Source organism: Somniosus microcephalus, chromosome 1 (assembly GCF_052327205.1).
Source record: "Somniosus microcephalus isolate GS21.2 chromosome 1, FLI_Smic_1.0, whole genome shotgun sequence".
NCBI lineage: Eukaryota > Metazoa > Chordata > Chondrichthyes > Squaliformes > Somniosidae > Somniosus > Somniosus microcephalus.
The window spans coordinates 120,520,679-120,538,883 of record NC_140987.1 but is presented as its reverse complement, the minus strand read 5'-3'; the positions used below and the strand labels follow the sequence as shown (position 1 = coordinate 120,538,883).

General features: G+C 45.5%; 1 protein-coding gene across 7 annotated transcripts in view; it reads left to right on the top strand.

Annotated features, from left to right (window-relative positions):
• Window positions 1–6,213: 6,213 nt before the first annotated feature.
• dapk1 (death-associated protein kinase 1) overlaps window positions 6,214–18,205 on the top strand; it is a 252,251-nt gene continuing 240,259 nt past the window's right edge. For 2 of the 7 annotated variants that reach the window (XM_085985086.1, XM_085985052.1), the window contains exons 1-2: window positions 6,214–6,757; window positions 7,553–7,721. In XM_085985086.1, coding sequence (XP_085841212.1) covers window positions 7,660–7,721 — 62 coding nt within the window. In that variant the 5' untranslated portion in view covers window positions 6,214–6,757; window positions 7,553–7,659. Of the gene's footprint in view, window positions 7,093–7,552; window positions 7,722–18,205 lie in introns of all 7 variants that reach the window. The other 5 variants (XM_085985055.1, XM_085985078.1, XM_085985073.1 and 2 more) reach the window with 5 other exon arrangements.

Genomic DNA, 18,205 nt, shown 5'->3' with positions numbered 1-18,205 from the left:
CAAATTGGCCATTGGGTCTTTATCTGGTTTTTCGCCTCTCCCGGGAGATCACATGGGTTCGGGTGGATGCAGAGTGATAGAAGATTTGAGGTTAGGATCAGATCAGCCATGATCTTATTGAATGGTGGAGCAGGCTCGAGGGGCCGATTGGCCTACTCCTGCTCCTATTTCTTATGTTCTTATGTAAACACTCACAAAGGTCTTTACCAGTATAATCGACTGGTATTCGGAGTTGCATCAGCTCCGGCTATATGGCAAAGAGCGATGGAACAAGTCCTGCAAGGGATTCCGGGGACTCAGTGTTACTTGGACGACATCCTAGTGACAGGGGAAAATGACAGTGAACACCTTGCCAACCTAGAGCAGGTGCTCACTAGACTAAGAGAACATGGGCTACGAGCCAATCGCCCCAAGTGCGAGTTTTTTAAGAAACAAATATCGTATTGTGGCCACGTGATTGATGAAGAGGGGTTACATAAGTCCCCTGACAAAATTGAAGTGGTAGTTAAGGCTCCAGCGCCTGAATATGTGTCGCAACTGAGGTCATTCCTCGGATTGGTGAATTACTACCATAAGTTTTTGCCGAATTTGTCCACAATTCTGCACCCACTGAACGCCCTGCTACAAACTGGAGTAGCATGGAAATGGAGCGATGAATGTAAGCGGGCCTTTCAGAAGTGTAAAGGCCTGATCACTTCAAGAGAAGTATTGGCTCACTACAACCCATCACTACCGATAAGACTGGCGTGTGATGCGTCTCCCTACGGCGTTGGAGCGGTACTGTCACATAAATCCCTTGATGGTTCAGAGAGTCTGATAGCTTTTGCGTCACGCTCGTTAACTGCAGCCGAGCGTAACTATGCCCAGATTGACAGAGAGGCCCTCAGCCTGGTGTGGGGGGTGAAGAAGTTCAATCACTACCTGCACGGACAGAAATTTACTCTACTAACTGATCATCAACCTCTTGTCTCCATTTTCAACCCTAAGAAGGGCGTCCCGATAATGACAGCACAACGGCTACAGAGGTGGTCCCTTTTCCTAGGGGCACACCAATATGACATCGAGTACAAAGGAACTAAACAGCATGGGAATGCTGATGGATTGTCGCGCCTACCGTTGCCGACGGTGGAAGAACTTGCAGTGGATCCTGTGGAGATATTCCACTCAACCATAGTCAAATGTCTACCTGTGACGAATGCAAACATAGAAAAGGAAACACGAAATGACCCGACACTCTCCAGGGTCTATGATTTAACGGTGAAGGGATGGCCAGCACATGGCGAACCACTGTTGCCAGCATTCTTGCCGAGAAGAGAACAGCTGTCAGTGTGCCGAGGAACCTTGATGTGTGGATCCAGAGTAGTAATTCCACCCAAACCGAAGGATAGAGTGCTCAATGAGCTTCATGAGGGTCATCTGGGAGGGGTAAAAATGAAGAACTTAGCCAGAGCGTTTGTGTGGTGGCCGGGAATCGATAGAGAAATCGAAGAGATGACCAAGAGCTGTACAGGATGCCAGAAGGTCCAAAACGCCCCACCACAAGCCCCTCTACATCCATGGGAGTGGCCCTCATCTCCATGGCAAAGGGTACACATTGATTTTGCTGGTCCATTTATGGACTTGATGTTTTTAATTGCGGTGGATGCACATTCAAAGTGGCCAGAGGTAATAAAAATGTCCTCAACCACCACAGAAAAAACCATCACAGTCTTACGAACCATATTCGCCAGAAATGGGCTGCCTGAACAGATTTGCTCCGACAATGGACCACAGTTTGTGTCTGAAGAGTTCCGGAGGTTCTTAAAGAACAATGGTGTTAAGCATTACACATCCGCCCCATATCATCCAGCCACCAATGGATTGGCTGAGAGGTTCGTTCAAACATTCAAGAAGGCTATCAAGGCAATGTGTAATGAAGACATACCCCTACAACACAAGGTGGATAACTTCTTGTTTGCCTACCGGAATGCGACACATGCGGTTACCAACCAAACTCCAGCCATGATGTTCTTCAATCGAAGACTAAGATGCCGCTTGGATTTGGTTAAGCCAAACATCAGAAGAGATGTGGAGAACAGGCAGTTTCAGAATATGAATGAAAGGCCAACCAGGAGTTTTAAGATAGGTCAACCAGTTTTGGCCCGGGACTACCATACAGAGAAATGTCAGCCAGGAACGATCTGCACACGGCAAGGACCTCTAATGTATACCGTGGACGTTGGAGAGAGCATTGTAAGACGCCATGCTGACCAGATTCTAGAGTCACTGGAAAACGTCAAATCCACACCACGATCCGATACACCTGGTGATGAAACCGAAGTACCAATTGCATCTACCTCAGAATCGGTGATATTGGAAGCAGACGAACCAAACAACGACGTTGATCCCGAATCAACTTTGCCAGAAGAACCTGATACCCCAAAGAGGCGTTATCCAGACAGAATCAGGAAGCCTCCTCAAAGACTGAATTTATAATTGCTTAACTTCAGCTAATGTATATAGCAACTGTAATTGTAAATATGTTATTTAATTATTAATCGAATGTTATGTACTGTTTAGCTAAAAGGGGAGGAATTGTAGTGTATGTACTTTGAAGAAGGAACTATATTCTGCAGCCCCTGTATACTGCAGTACCAGTAGTGACCACCCCGGTATGTAAGCCTGTGAAGTAACTTTGTATAGGAGTTCCAGTTTTGTCTCCATTCAGTAAACACCTGTTATAACCAACTCCTGCAGTCCGTGTCTCAATTACACACGGACGTTACACTTTCTCTCTCACCAATCTTTGGGAAGTCCGGCAAAAACCATTGGAACTGCGCATGTGCAGCTACTTTACTTCATTGGCAGCACTCGTGTCCTTTACGATTAATATGCTTATAAAAGACTTTTGTGTTCCCTCTTATGTTAGCCGCTAATCTATTCTCATACGCTGTCTTTGCCCCTTATTTCCTTTTTCAGTTCTCCTCTACTTTTTGTATTTAGCTTGGTTCTCCATGTATTATGAACGTGTCATTTATCATAAGCCTCCTTTTTCTGTTTCATTTTAATTTCTATATCATTAGTCATCCAGGGAGCACTAGCTTTGGATGCCCTTCCTTTCCCCTTGTGGGAATGTGTCTAGTCTGTACCTGAACTATTCCCTCTTTCAAGGTCTCCCATTGCTCATTTACTGCTTTACCCGCCAATCTTTGATTCCAATCCACCTGGGCCAGATCCCTTTTCAACTCACTGAAATTAGTCCTCCTGCAGTTGAGTATTTTCACGTTTGATTTTTCCTTGTCCTTTTCCATAACTATTCTAAAGCTAATGATAGTGTTGTAGGAGTCTACGTACTCCTAGCAAAAAATACTGAACTCGGAGAGGTTCAACAGAAAAGGTTTAATTGTTGAGGCCACATGTTGAACACAAAATGGCGTCAGAGACTACACCAAGTCCAACTGCTTTTCATCAGTCCACAGCTTCGACTGCTCCTCCCCCACTCTGGGCTTAACTATGTTGCAGATTGAGTTTCTTAAAGGTGTGATCCTTCTTAAAGGCATGACGCCTGATTTATAGTCTACGGACCAAAAAGCGGATTGTGTCCTTTCTGTGATCGGTACGCCACACAGCTCCCACCAGAATCCGCTAGTAGGGAGTGTACGAACCGGCGTGGCGGCTTGATGGCACGGACGGAACGGCTCTTGGCGGTTGGTGTCTGGAGCGGGGCGGTCGGACGCGTCGGGCTTAGGCGGTCTGCCCCGCGGTGGGGGTTGGCCCACTTGAACGGGTTCGTCGGGCTCTAGGTGCGCCAGCTTGAGCCGGTCGACCGACACCTCATCAGTTCTGCCGCCCACTTCGAGGAGGAAGAACTTGTTCCCCGTCTGGAGTACCTTGTAGGGTCTGTCGTATGGGGGCCGTAGAGGTCCTCGGTGGGCGTCATGGCGCACGAAAACAAATTTGGCCATGTGCAGGCTAGGTGGTACACGGGTTGCTGGTTCGCCGTGCCGGCCGGTGGGTACCGGAGCGAACTGTTGTGCTCGGTTGGCGAAAGCGCAGCGTTGCTGGTCAGCCGACCAGGGGGTCGTGGCGGTGGGCAGGAACTCTCCGGGTACGTGCAGTGGCTGGCCGTACACGAGTTCCGCCGCCGAGGCTTGCAGGTCTTCCTTGACCGCAGAGCGTAGGCCAAGTAGCACCCACGGGAGGTGGTCGATCCAAGCCTCGTCCTCGAGGCTGGCGCGGAGGGACGCCTTCATGGACCTGTGGAATTGCTCGCACAGTCCGTTGGCTTGGAGGTGGTAAGCCGTGGTGCGGTGAACGGCCACCCCGAGGTTTCGGGCGATGGCGGCCCACAGATCAGAGGTGAACTGCGGGCCTCTATCCGATGTCATGTCGGAGGGGACGCCGAACCGAGCGACCCAGGTACCGATGAACGCCCTCGCGATGTCGGCGGTGGTGGTGGCCGTCAGTGGAATGGCCTCGGGCCAGCGGGTGGTACGGTCCACGATTGTCAGCAGGTGCGTGTGACCTTGTGATGGCGGCAGGGGGCCGACGAGGTCGATGTGGACGTGGTCAAACCTTCTTTCTGGCACGGTGAACTCCTCGAGTGGGGCTTTGACGTGCTGGTGGATTTTGGCACGCTGGCAAGCTATGCAGGATCTGGACCAGACGCGCACATCTTTGCGCAGGCCGTGCCAGACAAATCGGTTGGCTACCAGTCTAATGGACGCGCGGGTGCCGGGGTGTGAGAGGCCGTGGACGATGTCGAACACCCGTTTTCGCCAGGACGCCGGGACTACGGGGCGGGGTTGCGCCAAGGAGGTGTCGCATTTGACTGTGACGGCGGACGGGCCGCAGGCGACGTCGGTCAGTTGCAGCCCTGGGAGGGTTGTGGGCGCGGAGAGCAGATCGGGGTTGGTGCGTTGCTCCGCTGCCAGTTGAGCATAGTCCACTGCCAGGTGGGCGCCGTGGACGGCGGGGCGGGATAGGCAGTCGGCCACCACGTTGTCTCGACCGGAGACGTGCTGGGGTGGCTGCAGCAGCGTGCCCGTGCGCCGAACCGGGTATGGAAGTAGCAGTAGCCCTGGGTCGGAGGGCTTGGGGGACGTGGGGGCCTGGGGGGCCTCGTGGCCGAGCTGTGTGGCTGCGCGATAGAGGGTGGAGCGCGCGCCGACGCTGCGGAGGCCAGGTCGGGGGTGACGGCATGGTTGGAGCCGGCAGACAGGAGCTTATCGGCTTCGTCGGCCAGGTCCTCGAGGTCCGCAAGGCTGGACGCCACGATCGCCAGGCGGATGCTGGGAGGTAGTTGGCGGATAAAGAGCGTGCGGAAGAGGGAGCCGGGCGGTTTCTCGTCGGTCAGAGCAAGCATGTGTGAGAGCAAGTCTGACGGCGTGGAGTCACCGAGGCCCGGGAGGTCGAGGAGGTGGCAGTTGCGCAAAAATTGGGAGGCTGTGAATTTTTTAAGGAGCGCGGCCTTGAGATGTGCGTACTTGCCTTCCTCCGGAGGGTCTTGTAGTGTTGTCCAGACTTTCATGATTGTGGAGCTGCCCAGGGAGGCGAGGAGGTAGTCGTACATCGTTGCGTCGGCGGTGATGCCGCGGAGTCGGAATTGCGATTCGGCTTGAAGGAACCAGGCGGTGGCTAGGTTCTCCCAGAACTCCGGCAGCTTCACAGAAACTGCGTTTGTGTCAGCCATGGTTACGCTTAGGAGTCGTCCTGAGCGTCGGGGTCACCAATGTAGGAGTCTACGTACTCCTAGCAAAAAATACTGAACTCGGAGAGGTTCAACAGAAAAGGTTTAATTGTTGAGGCCACATGTTGAACACAAAATGGCGTCAGAGACTACACCAAGTCCGACTGCTTTTCATCAGTCCACAGCTTCGACTGCTCCTCCCCCCGCTCTGGGCTTAACTATGTTGCAGATCGAGTTTCTTAAAGGTGTGATCCTTCTTAAAGGCATGACGCCTGATTTATAGTCTACGGACCGAAAAGCGGATTGTGTCCTTTCTGTGATCGGTACGCCACAGTGTTCACATTAAAACAAAAAGGCATAATATTGGAAATGTTAACTTAACCGGGTTAATCCCCTTTTAAAATAGCATAGGGTAATTTGGGAGTGGAAGCATTTGCACATAACATCACCCACAGTAATTTCTACCCTAAAATTATTAAGTGGGAGGGATTTTAATTGAAATAAGCAGAATTCTGCCCCCCAGCTGACATCTGAAAATTCTGTAGGTTTTCCCAATTTCTGTGAGTAGTTTCCTAGTGGATTAAATGTTAGGAAGAGACTAGCTGGAAGGTAACACCCCTGGGCTGAGAAGCAAAGGGTGTAATTCAGAAATTAAGCGATCCTGAAAGGACGGATCACACGTCGAAGGAGGAAATGTACAAACGCCACAGTGAGAGGGAAGCATCGAGGTCCTTGCTGTAACTTCCAGTCCACCACTCACACCTCGGGAGCACACACCTTGCCCAATTTACCAATGGTTTCTAATTTGCAGAAGGAACTGTAAGTAGATGGAAAAAGACAGTTCGCCTGCTGAACATTGTGTTGCTTTGCATATATAATAAATGCAAAGCCTGGGTGGAGCTGGATATTTCCCCAGACGCCGAAGAGAGTTGTGCTCCGTAAGTGTGTAAATAGTGAGCTGTGTGAGTGTGCAGCCTGCTGTCATTGGCTGAGCCGCTCTCCTCCGCTCCGGTAACCAGGGCAGCTGTGCTTGGTGACGGAAGGCCGGGCCGGGCTGGTTCCTCGGGAGCTCACGGCGCCAGCTCCGGGGTGAGCACAGCTGCAAACTTCCATATTTTTTTTTTAACGCCCTCCGGCTCGGGGATGTTGCATTTCTTTCCCCGGTACAGTGCCCACTGTTGTTGCTTGGTCCCCCTCCTGCTGTTGCTCTGGTATTCTTGGCTTCACCTTCATTAATGTGCTTGTTTGGCGGTGCGGGTTGTCTTGGGCGCAAGGCCGAGGCTCGAGCACACGGTGACTTCCTGAGGCGCAGCGCCCCGCTGCAAACAGGCAGAATCTCTGTGCAATCCGCGTAAAGGGACTTTAAATATATTTTTAGAATTTGACAGGGAGCTCTCGTGTTTTAAGGCTTTAATTCGCCAAGTGTGAGTTTTTAATGTATATATTTAAAATTTGGTTTGAATTCAGATATAGTTTGTAAAGTGGAATTGGGGAGCAATTAATGCAGCTTTAATTTTTCCTTTATTTGATGTGTGTGTGGTTCCTGCTGGCTCCCCAGCCCTGGCGTTGCTGTGCTGTATTATGAGTAATCACCAACCAGTCCCTTTCAAAGATTGGGTGTCGCTGACTTTGTGTAGGGTTACAATAGACGTGATTTTTGTTGTTGTTGTTTTTGCTTTGATGGTATAAACACCATTTTTAATCGTGTATCATAAGGAATGCTGCCGATTGCTTTATTCTTTATGTAGTACAGCTCAAACAACGTAATGCAACAACCATGTTTTTTTTTAATGTCGAGGAACGCCCATAGAGAGTTCTTTATTTGTAAAAAAAAATCAATTTTTGGTAGAAAAGAGTCATGAACTTTGTTTCTTTTTTGCACAGGCAGGAATGCACGTAAAAATGCGGCTAGAAATGAGGGAGGGTCGCCCTGGTAGGTGCTGAAATCTTTATACGACTAGTTGTGCTCCGGGATGCAGTAGCCAGTTACCATGACCGTGTTCAAGCAAGAAAATGTGGACGATTACTACGAAATCGGCGAAGATCTGGGGAGGTAAGCGTTTGGCATGTCACAGGACGGATGTTCTGATAAAGGAATCTTGGGTCTGTGTGACGAGTGTGGCAGGAACAATGGATAAGAACGTTTCCATTTATTGTGTGTTCTGCCAGGTAGTGGATCCATTTTGGCAGGAGGTGAAGGTGTGTGGCTGAAATTGTGCCTGGTTTAATTTCTTCCCCTCCCCTCAACTGACAAATGTGCGCACACAAGCCAGATGCATATTTTTTAGTTTCATTTCCAATAAATCTGCTTGCACAAAGTGTATTAGATTGCTGCACGTATTATAGTGGCAGATGCTATAGGTTTGAGAATGGTGTGCTGTGCATGGGTTGCAGTTTTATCATAATTCTCATTCAGTTCACTTCACTATCCAGATAATTTAGTGGAGGTGGTGATGATGATTATGCTGATCGATTTTATTTTTAATTATGTTTCCCTGGGATGGAGCTGGTTAACTTTGAATATAGTTGGAGTAAAAATTGTGAGGAGTTGGGTTAAATGTTTCCTCCATTAATGTTAAGGGGTCACGAGTTCTGTATAGGTATTTGGAAGATTTGTGGCATTCAGTCAGATCTTGGTTACCTAGGAACACTTGAACTGAAAATTAACATCATAAATATGTGCAGTAACCAATTATTTGCACTTGTACCGTCTCTTCTCTAAATGGTATTGTTAAATCACAAATCATCAAGCAAGTTAGTATATGTTATACGAAAACTGCACTAGAAAAGTGAGTTTTTAGAGCAGGCTGATCCAGAAGTTTACTCTGATAGAACCCTATTTAAAATAGTATGTGTGTGCACCCAACAGCATCCTATTTAAAATAGTCTGTTTGTGCTGTAGCTTGTCAACATACTAGTATTATGTTTGTTTAGTCCACCACAATTTACTTGGACAGATATGAAATTCATATTGCTTCACAGCTGATGCAGAAGGCATTGTTTTTCACTGGTTAGGAATATTGTGACTGCGATTTCATCCATAGATCAGGTCACTTTAATTGGGAAGTGAAGCCTGTGATTAGAAATGCGTCTCGTGTGAAATACAATGGCTTCAGGCATTCTCAGCCCAGCAGCCTGCAAGGAATCAGTTTAGTGCTGTGTAATATGTCTACCCTGTTGGACAGCCTACATTTTCTTGTACTGTGCTCAATTACTTCAAATTGGAGTTTCTGCTTGAAATTATTGAAATGTGAAGCATAATAAGGCTTTTGGTGTTGTACTGTAAAGCATTTTTCCTTAAAACACAAAGCTTTTCAAGGTTTTTTTCAGAAACTATTTTTATTTTATTCCCAATGGTTTGACTAATGTAGTGCATCTTGTAGATGGTGTGTACCATCTACTAGATGCACTGCAGCAACTCGCCAAGGCTTCTTCAGCAGCAGCTTCCAAACCCGCGACCACCTAGAAGGACAAGGGTGGCAGGTGCATGGGAACACCACCACCTTCAAGTTCCCTCCAAGTCACACACTATCCTGACTTGGAAGTATATCGCCGTTCCTTCATTGTCGCTGGGTCAAAATCCTGGAACTCCCTCCCTAACAGCACTGTGGGAGCACCTTCACCACACAGACTGCATCGGTTCAAGAAGGCGGCTCACCACTGCCTTCTCAAGGGCAACTAGGGATGGGCAATAAATGCTGGCCTTGCCAGCGACGCCCACATCCCATAAACGAATACAAAAAAAAGTGATCTAACTTTACTAAATTCAGCATTAAATTGGACTTGAACCTGGCACTTTTCCTGGTTTGTTAGTGCTGAGCCTTGTGTGTATTCTGACAGATAGCAGTGGGTTTCATGTTCACCCTTTCTTGTTAAAACACTCCTAGTTTGTGTGCAATGCGTTTGTATTCTAACGTACAGTCATTTAATACAATGGGTGGTTGGGAAAGTGTTACATCTATAAACACATATTTAAGATATTCTTAATCTTCAGAGAATAAGCTGACTTCTCTTTTCATTTGATTTCCTATGCATGTTTTGTCACAGGAATTTATATTTGTTGTTGCAGTATGCTGCAGAGCAGGTTTCACACATTCTGCTGGCTTTCTGTGCACTGGACATTCTTGTCCTCCAGATCCGGAACTGGAGGCCCTGTAGGACGAAGGCCAACCTGGTGTGGCAGAGGAAGCTACCAGTAAGCAGAGTTTGAATCAGCGGAGGCAGCAGTCAGGGAAATACATTGATTATCAGGAGACATTCTGAAGAGAATGACATCCTCCTCCTGCCTACACCGCCCTCTCTAAATAGTCTGCTGTGGGGCTCTGCATCACGCAAGAAGCTTAATTTTTTTTAATACTAGTCTAAAGAAATGATAGAGGCAGGTTATAGTGTTAACACTCCTCCAATACCTTGAGCTATGAGTTATAGGTAAAACACCTTTAAAGTTTTTATTATAAATGTAATCTGAAGGTGACCTTTTGTGTATGGGTTTACAGTGAATTGCCACATACTTTACTGGGAGGTTAATTTTCATTTAAAATGCTGCGCTATATAAATACAGGGCAGTGGTATCATGTGTTTTTGTGTCTGTGGTTTTCACACACACACAGTTCTTGATCTCAACCATGCTGTTGTAGGGAAGTATAGAGTGAAGGCCAAGCCCTTCCAGGTAAGGAGGGAGAGTTACTGGACACTTTCTGGAGGTAGATCACAGAACAATAGAGCCCTGGAAACAGGTTACCTACCCTCACTCTTGGCCAGAAAAGATGTAGAAAGAGCACAGTGAAAAAGGAGAAAGAAAAATAAATCTTTTTATTTTGAAAAACATTGTTATTGAAGTGTGTAAATAAATACTTCTATACTCTTGTTACAGTGACCAGATTGATGACTCGATTTCACCGTCCCCCAAAAGAAAATAAATAATATACGACTATCACAGAATTACTATCCTATAACCAAATACTGAATAGATGCCTCTTTATTTCAGCACGTTAGTTTGTGCTCCATGTTACATAGGAAAATATTTACTTGGGCAAGTTATAGGAGGGCTGCCACTCCCTGTGGATCAAAGTCTTAGCATATGGTGTCTCCTTCAGGAGAGTAAAGGAGGGGTAAATTGACAGAGAAAAGGTTTATGTAGTTGTAATTCTGACTAAAAGAGATGCACGAGGAAGGTGCGCAAAAGTAGATCTCATGAGCTTTAAGTACCATCCTCTTAAGGAATGGCTTTAGGTCGGACATTCTGATTCCCTTAAGCGGATGAATCCCTTAAAGTGAATAGTCACTGATCTCCTGAACTGTTTTTTAACCAATACGTTGGAGTTGGGAAGGGTACAGCGGATAGAGGGAAATCGGGTGGGGAGGAATACACACTTGTAAGAGAGCCTCCAAATGTTCCTATATTTGCCGCACCCAAGGAGATTCAATATACTCAAGTACAGGACCAGGAAAATTTACACTTGGGTTTTTTATGTTCACCTTTCTTGGATGAAGTGTTGTATTCTACTTCGATTGGTCACATTAGGCTCTTATCCTAACACATCTGACACAGTCTATAGTTTCAAAGTTCAGTTTAATTCCAGAAACATTCTGTTTGAGAGATGAGTGAAAAGCAAACTGTTGCTGCTTATTTAGAAACTGGTTACAAACAATATTTGGTTTAAAACCTTGCTTATTCCAATTGTTTTTATCTTTTTTATGGAAGTAAAGTTACGGGAATACGTTGAAGCTCAATAAGTCCTGGTTAACTGCTCGGGGAAATCAGATGGTGCAGGATTGCTGTGACCTCGGTGCTTCTGACCTCTGCCTGTGATGCTGCCTAGGAATAATTCTGCTGTGAGCTGATTAGTTTCACTGATTTCCTTAAACAGAATTTTACTTTTTCCTGCTTCAGGGAATTGCAACATTACAACCTATTGGAATGGATTGGATTTTTAATTTGATTCCCTTTGGATATCAGTCTATTTCCCAAACCTATGTGTGCTTTATTTTTCAGTTCCTGAGGGGCTGTCCTGCATATTGGGATAGCTATGGCTTTTAGCCTATCCCTGCAGTTAAACCGAGGCCCTGTCTGCCCCCTCGCGTGAATGTAAAAGATCCTATGGCGCTAATCGAAGAGGAGCAGGGGAAGTCACCCTGGTGTCCTGGCCAATATTCATCCCTCAACCAACATCATTTATCTCATTGCTGTTTGTGGGACCTTGATGTGTGCAAAAGCTGCTGCATTTCCTTGCATTACAATAGTGACTACACTTCAAAAGTAATTAATTGGCTGTGACACATTTTGGTTCTTTATAAATGCAAGTTCATTTTTTCTTTCTCTTAATTTTCACTGCTTTATTGGGTGATGTCTGTCAGAGTAACATGGTGTTTTCCATAACCAGGTGTTTTTTTTAATGGACTTCAAAATTCAAAGCTCTAGAATCCAGGAAGAAATGTTCTGCTTATGCAGGCCACACAACTGAAAAGCAGGAAGCTTTAGTATAGGACTAGCAACTTGTTTGTGAGTTTCTACCTTTTTTGGCTTGGATCTTCTTGAATAATAGTACATCTTTAATGTAGCTGCATCTTGAACTCTAGAAAATAGTTAACTACAGTTCTGTAAAATTTACACCAGTGGTATTTCTTTGCTGCTTTCTCTTCCCCACCCTCTACTTCCCCAAAAATGCTATTAAGTGTGAAGATGGAAATGAAATGTCAATTGCTGTGTTCCAGATTATTGCCACCCATTTACATTTTACTGAATGCATTTTAATGCTGTTTTGAACCTTGAAATTAGTTAAACGCATGTTTTCAGATGACCAAAACTATCGTTGCTAGTATCGTATTACATAACTATTTCAAGTGACTTGTGTACCTGCTAGACAGTTTTTTTTTCCACTTGACTATTTTCTCCTTTTCCTGCCATGGCATTGAGTGTCAGCAGGCTGTTTTTCCTGGAAGGTAGGGGGAAGAGACAGCTGAGCCTATTCTGGGAGCCCTACCCAGGTTCCCCTCCCCCCGCTCCTTTCCCATCCTTGATTTAGGTTGTGCTCAGAGAAATGATGATGTCTCTACTGCAAGGATGGTACCTAACTCAGCACAGAGCAGGCATTGAAACTGGAAGTTTCCTGACTGAGCCATCAGAGGATCTCTTCACTATCCCCTATTTTAAAAATATTTGTAGTGATCATTGTGAATGTTTTAGCAAACCATTGGTATAAGTATCTGCTTTTCAATGAGCATTTCAAACACCCTATTTACCATAATAACAACAGAAAATGCTGGAAAAACTCAGCAGGCCAGGCAACATCCGTGGAGAGAAAATAGAGTCAACGTTTCGGGTCAAACCCTTTTGTCAAGACTGAAAAAGCACAGGAAATGAAACAAATTAAAAAGCCAGTTTGGAGGCTGGGAGAGAACCAAAGAGAAGTGAAGAGACATTAAGAGGTATTCAAAACGAGACGAGATGGTGATAGGACTAGTGGAGACAAAAGACGGCTCTAGATTAGGTGTGAAATGCACTGGCAGAATGGGAGACAGCTGCCGTGTGGGAGAGAAAAAAAGGATTGGGGAGGGGAAAGGGCCAAAACAAAGGTGTGGATAAAAAATAAGTAAAAATGTAATGGGGGCCGAGGTTATGATCTGAAATTGTTGAACTCGATATTGAGTCCAGAAGGCTGTAAGTGCCTAAGCGGAAGATGAGGTGCTGTTCCTCGAGCTTATGCCGAGCTTCCGTGGAACAATGGAAGAACCCGAGTACAGTGAGGTCTGAGTGGGAATGGGGCGGTGAATTAAAAGGACAGGCGACTGGAAGCTCGGGGTCATCCTTACAGACTGAACGAAGGTGTTCCGCAAAGCGGTCACCCAATCTGCGTTTGGTCTCCCCAATGTACAGGAGACCACATTGTGAGCAGCGAATACAGTATACTAGATTGCAAGAAGTACAAGTAAATCGCTGTTGGCCCTGGACGGTGGGAAGGGGGTGTGGTATAAGGGCAGGTGTTGCATCTCCTGTGCTTGCACGGGAAGGTGCAAGGGGAAGGGGTGCTGGGGGTGATAGAGGAGTGGAGTAGGGTGTCTCGGAGGGAGCGGTCCCTACGGAATGCTGAAAGGAGAGGGGAAGATGCGTTTGGTGGTGGGATCACTTTGGAGGTGGCGGAAATGGCGGGGGATGATCCGTTGAATGTGGAGGCTGGTGGGGTGAAAGGTGAGGACAAGGGGAACCCTATCGTGGTTCCGGGAGGGAGGGGCAGGGGTGAGGGCAGAAGTGCGGGAGATAGGACGGACACGGTCGAGGGCCGTGTCAACCACAATAGAGGGGAATCCTCGGTTGAAGAAAAAGGAAGACATGTCGGAAGCACTGGTGTGGAAGGTGGCATCGTCAGAGCAGATGCGGCAGAAACGGAGAAACTGGGAGAATGGAATAAAGTCCTTACAGGAGGCGGGGTGGGAGGAAATGTAGTCCAGGTAGCTGTGGGAGTCAGTGGGCTTGTAGTGAATGTTGGTCTATAACCTATCCCCAGAGATGGAGACGGAGAAGTCAAGGAAGGGAAGAGTCGGAGATGGACCATGTGAAGGTGAGGGAAGGGTGGAGATTGGAGGCAAAGTGAATGAAACTGTCTAGTTCAGGGTGCGAGCAGGAAATGGCAATGATACAGTCATCAATGTACTGGAAAAAGAGGTGAGGGAGGGGACCCGAGTAGGACTGGAACAAAGTGTACCGCATATCCCACGAAAAGGCAGGCCTAGCTAGGACCTATGCGGGTACCCATAGCAACACCTTTTGATTTGGAGGAAATGAGTGGAGTCAAAGGAGAAGTTGTTCAATGTGAGAACAAGTTCAGCCAGGCGGAGGACGGTAGTGGTGGATGGGGACTGGTCGGGCCTCTGTTCAAGGAGGAAGCGGAGCGCCCTCAGACCATCCTGGTGGGGGATGGAGGTGTAGAGGGATTGTATGTCCATGGTGAAAAGGAGGCGGTTGGGGCCTGGAAACTGTTAAAGTGGCGGAGGGCGTCAGAAGAGTCGCGGATGTAGGTGAGAAGAGACTGGACAAGGGGAGAAAAGATAGAGTCACGATAGGAAGAGATAAGTTCGGTGGGGCAAGAACAGGCTGAAACAATGGGTCTACCAGGGCAGTCCTGTTTGTGGAAATTGGGAAGGAGGTAGAAGTGGGCTGTGCAGGGTTGGGGAACTATGAGGTTGGTGGCTGCGGGGGGGGGGGGTGGCGGGGGGAAGATCTCCAGAGGAGATGTGGTCAGTGACAGTCTTGGAAACGGTGGTTTGATGTTCGGTAGTGGGGTCATGCTCCAGGTGGAGATAGGAGGAGGTGTCGGAGAGTTGGCGTTCAGCTTCCGCTAGGTAGAGGTCGGTGCGCCAAACAACAACAGCACCACCCTTGTTAGCAGGTTTAATGACAATGTCAGGGTTGGATCTAAGAGAATGGAGTGCTGCAAGTTCAGAGGGAGGTAGGTTGGAGTGAGTGAGGGGAGCAGAGAAATGGAGACGGCCGATGTCACGATGGCAGTTGGCCTATTTACCATAGTATTCCATAGTAATTGTAATCTGGCTAAGGGACGTAGAGTGGGAGACATTGTTGGCAAAAGAACATTAAATTTCAGACTGGAGGGCACCAATTTTGTAACCTAGTTTTTACTCATTTAAGGTTGGTATCTTGATTGGATGGAGGTTTTGCCAACTCACTTAGTCATCTAGATAAATATTTTGCTAGATCAAGAACCCAGATTCTGGAAAATGTCAATTTAGCTGGGTCAAGCAAAACTAAACCGGAACTCCTATGAAAATTCTTGTGGTTAATGAAAACTGCAGATAATTGAAGCTCCAGTAGATACAAATGTTCATGCTTGTACAGTGTGCCCTATTAGAATGATCTTTAGTGCTGCTGTTGAAGAATTATTCCTGTAATAGCTAGTTAATCTTTTAAAGTACTCCTACAGTTGGATCTTGTATTAACAGCCAAACAGATGGGACTCCCATAATGGCGTAATACACAACCTGAGCCATATAAATATGATCCAAGCTCTGTTAACTGATCTCTTGTGGGATGCTACAGTTGGTCTCAACATTCCGGGGCTAGGGAGGGGAAAATCAACTAAGTTTCCTGTTTAAAGTTGCAGATGTGTGGATATCAGCTGAAGTGATTGAATAGCTTATCCTGGCTAAGCTTGCTTATTGAAAATGGCTGTTTTCCAAACATGTACTTTAAATTCAGAAAAACAAGCTCCTCTGATTGGGCTGTTTTTCTAAATCTAATTTAAAATGATTTAGCTCAGTCTTTCATATTTAAGTGTCTTCACAATTATGAAAATAAAGGGATCTTTCGTGTTGAATATAATTTTTGATTCCTAAGATCTGGAATTTCCTGAAATCAAATCTGACAAAAATGAAAGAATTGGCATTTATACAGCCAATTAATAACTTTTGAAGTATAGTCATTGTTATTAAGTAGGCTAATATGGCAGCCAATTTGTGCAGAGCAATGAGGTAAATGACAAGTTAAGCTGTTGTTGTGTGGTGGTTGAGGAATAAATGTTGGCTAGGATTGTTGTGCTCTTTAAATATTGTCTTGGAATCTTTTATTTTCATCTGAAGATGCAAACAGGGCCTCCGTTTAATGCCTTATCTGAAGGACAGCACCTCAGACAATGCAGTACTTCCTATGTACAGCATTGAAATATCAGCCTAGATTACATGAAGTTCTGGAGTGGGGCTTGAATTTGCAACATTTTGACTCTGAGCCAAGAGTCACTTAACAGACAATTCACCAATAAAGCCGGGTAAAAACCTATAGCAAAGTTCAGGAGAATTTTTATTTACTGATGGGGAAGAATGTAGCCTGTTTACTATTTTGTACCAGGAATGACTTCATGAAGTAATTTATACTGTGATTTTTGTTTGTGACATTCTTGGTATAAAAGTCAGATGCAGTAGATAAGTGCCTTTAGACCACATGACTAAAACGCTGCAAGTAGAACCCATGGCTGCTATCTATTTATATGTTTATTTGCATACTAGATCAATATAACCCACTCTTAATTTCATTGGTTATTGCACTCTGTTATTCTCTACCCCTCTCCTACCCAACCCTTTAGTCACCTTTCTTAGATTTTCTGCTACTTCCTATTCTTTGTCCACCGTTCCCTCTGTAAATACTTTTATACATTTTGTTACATGTAAAGGCACCATATAAATGTAGGTGCTAGCTTTGGTTCATTGTCTGAGTTTCACTGGATCATCTTTCATCAAAGATGTATAAAATACTTAATTTTAAATACTTACCCTTGAGTTTTGTTTTCTTTTATTTCTTCTTGGTTTCTGAAGAAAGTACATTCACATATTATGAACCCTAGTAAAGTCCCCACCAGTTAAAACGTCCATGCTTAGCACAGGCACCACTTATAATGTATTAAGCACACTGGCTATTTCAGGCAGTTCAATAAGCACTTACCCATTTAAAATGCTCTGCTGATTTCAGCCAAAATGGATCCTTCGAGGAGTTTCAATCAGCTGTTCACACCTCTTAATCCCTTGTATTGCACGGGTTGATTTTTAAAAGGGTGTGCTGATTTCAACTAAGGTTGGGTTTTCGAGTAGTTTCAATCAGCTGTTCACACCTTGTTAAAATGTGATTACCGTAGTGATGAGATTCTGGATGTAACTGCTAATAAGTAGGAGAGGCAGTTGCTAAATGGACATTTTTTTTTAAAATGTTGGTTGGCTACCTTTTTGGTTTAACCGTCCACCATGTATAGCAATCAAATCACGTTAACACCAATGCCGCTATGAATGGTGGGCACTATATATTTGATTGTGTTCCTCCCACAAGCATCATGCAATGAAGCATCCAGATATCTTGACCTGACTACTGGAAGTACTGCAGATCAAGGGTTTGAAGCAGTTTGTTTGGTCTTGGATTCTGCGAGTTAGTTAGGCCTGGGGCCGGGAGGGAGGCCCTACATATGGATCTAGGTTGCAAATCCTTAATTTCAGCAGCTCCTTCACCATTCCATCTAATCCACCCATAACAACTAGTCTTTGATCATATGCATCTTGCATGGCAGTATTTTTGCATAGTGTATCTAAATCCTTGAAATATTAATGATCGCTTCACTTCTGAAGGAAGATCTTTCTTGCCGTCTGACTGCTAAATTTGTTTACTGCTCCAAATGGTTCTTGCCATGGTAGAATACATGATCAGTTTTGAGACGTATTCTGCCTTCTGTGCTAAACAAATCCTGCTTATAAAAAAGCAAAATACTGTGGATGATGGAAATCTGAAATAAAAACAGAAAATGCTGGAAAATTCTGCTTGTTCCTGAACTTACTGACACTAATCGATTTATAATATATCTAAAGTGTCCTAGGCAGTGTATTGATCAAAAGATTCACAGAAATTTTAAACAATTATTTTAATTGTATAATAAAAACAGAAAATGCTGGAAAACATTCAGCGGGTCAGGCTGTATCAGAGAGAAAGAAAAGAAAGACTTGCATTTATATAGCGCCTTACACGACCACCGGACGTCTCAAAGCGCTTTA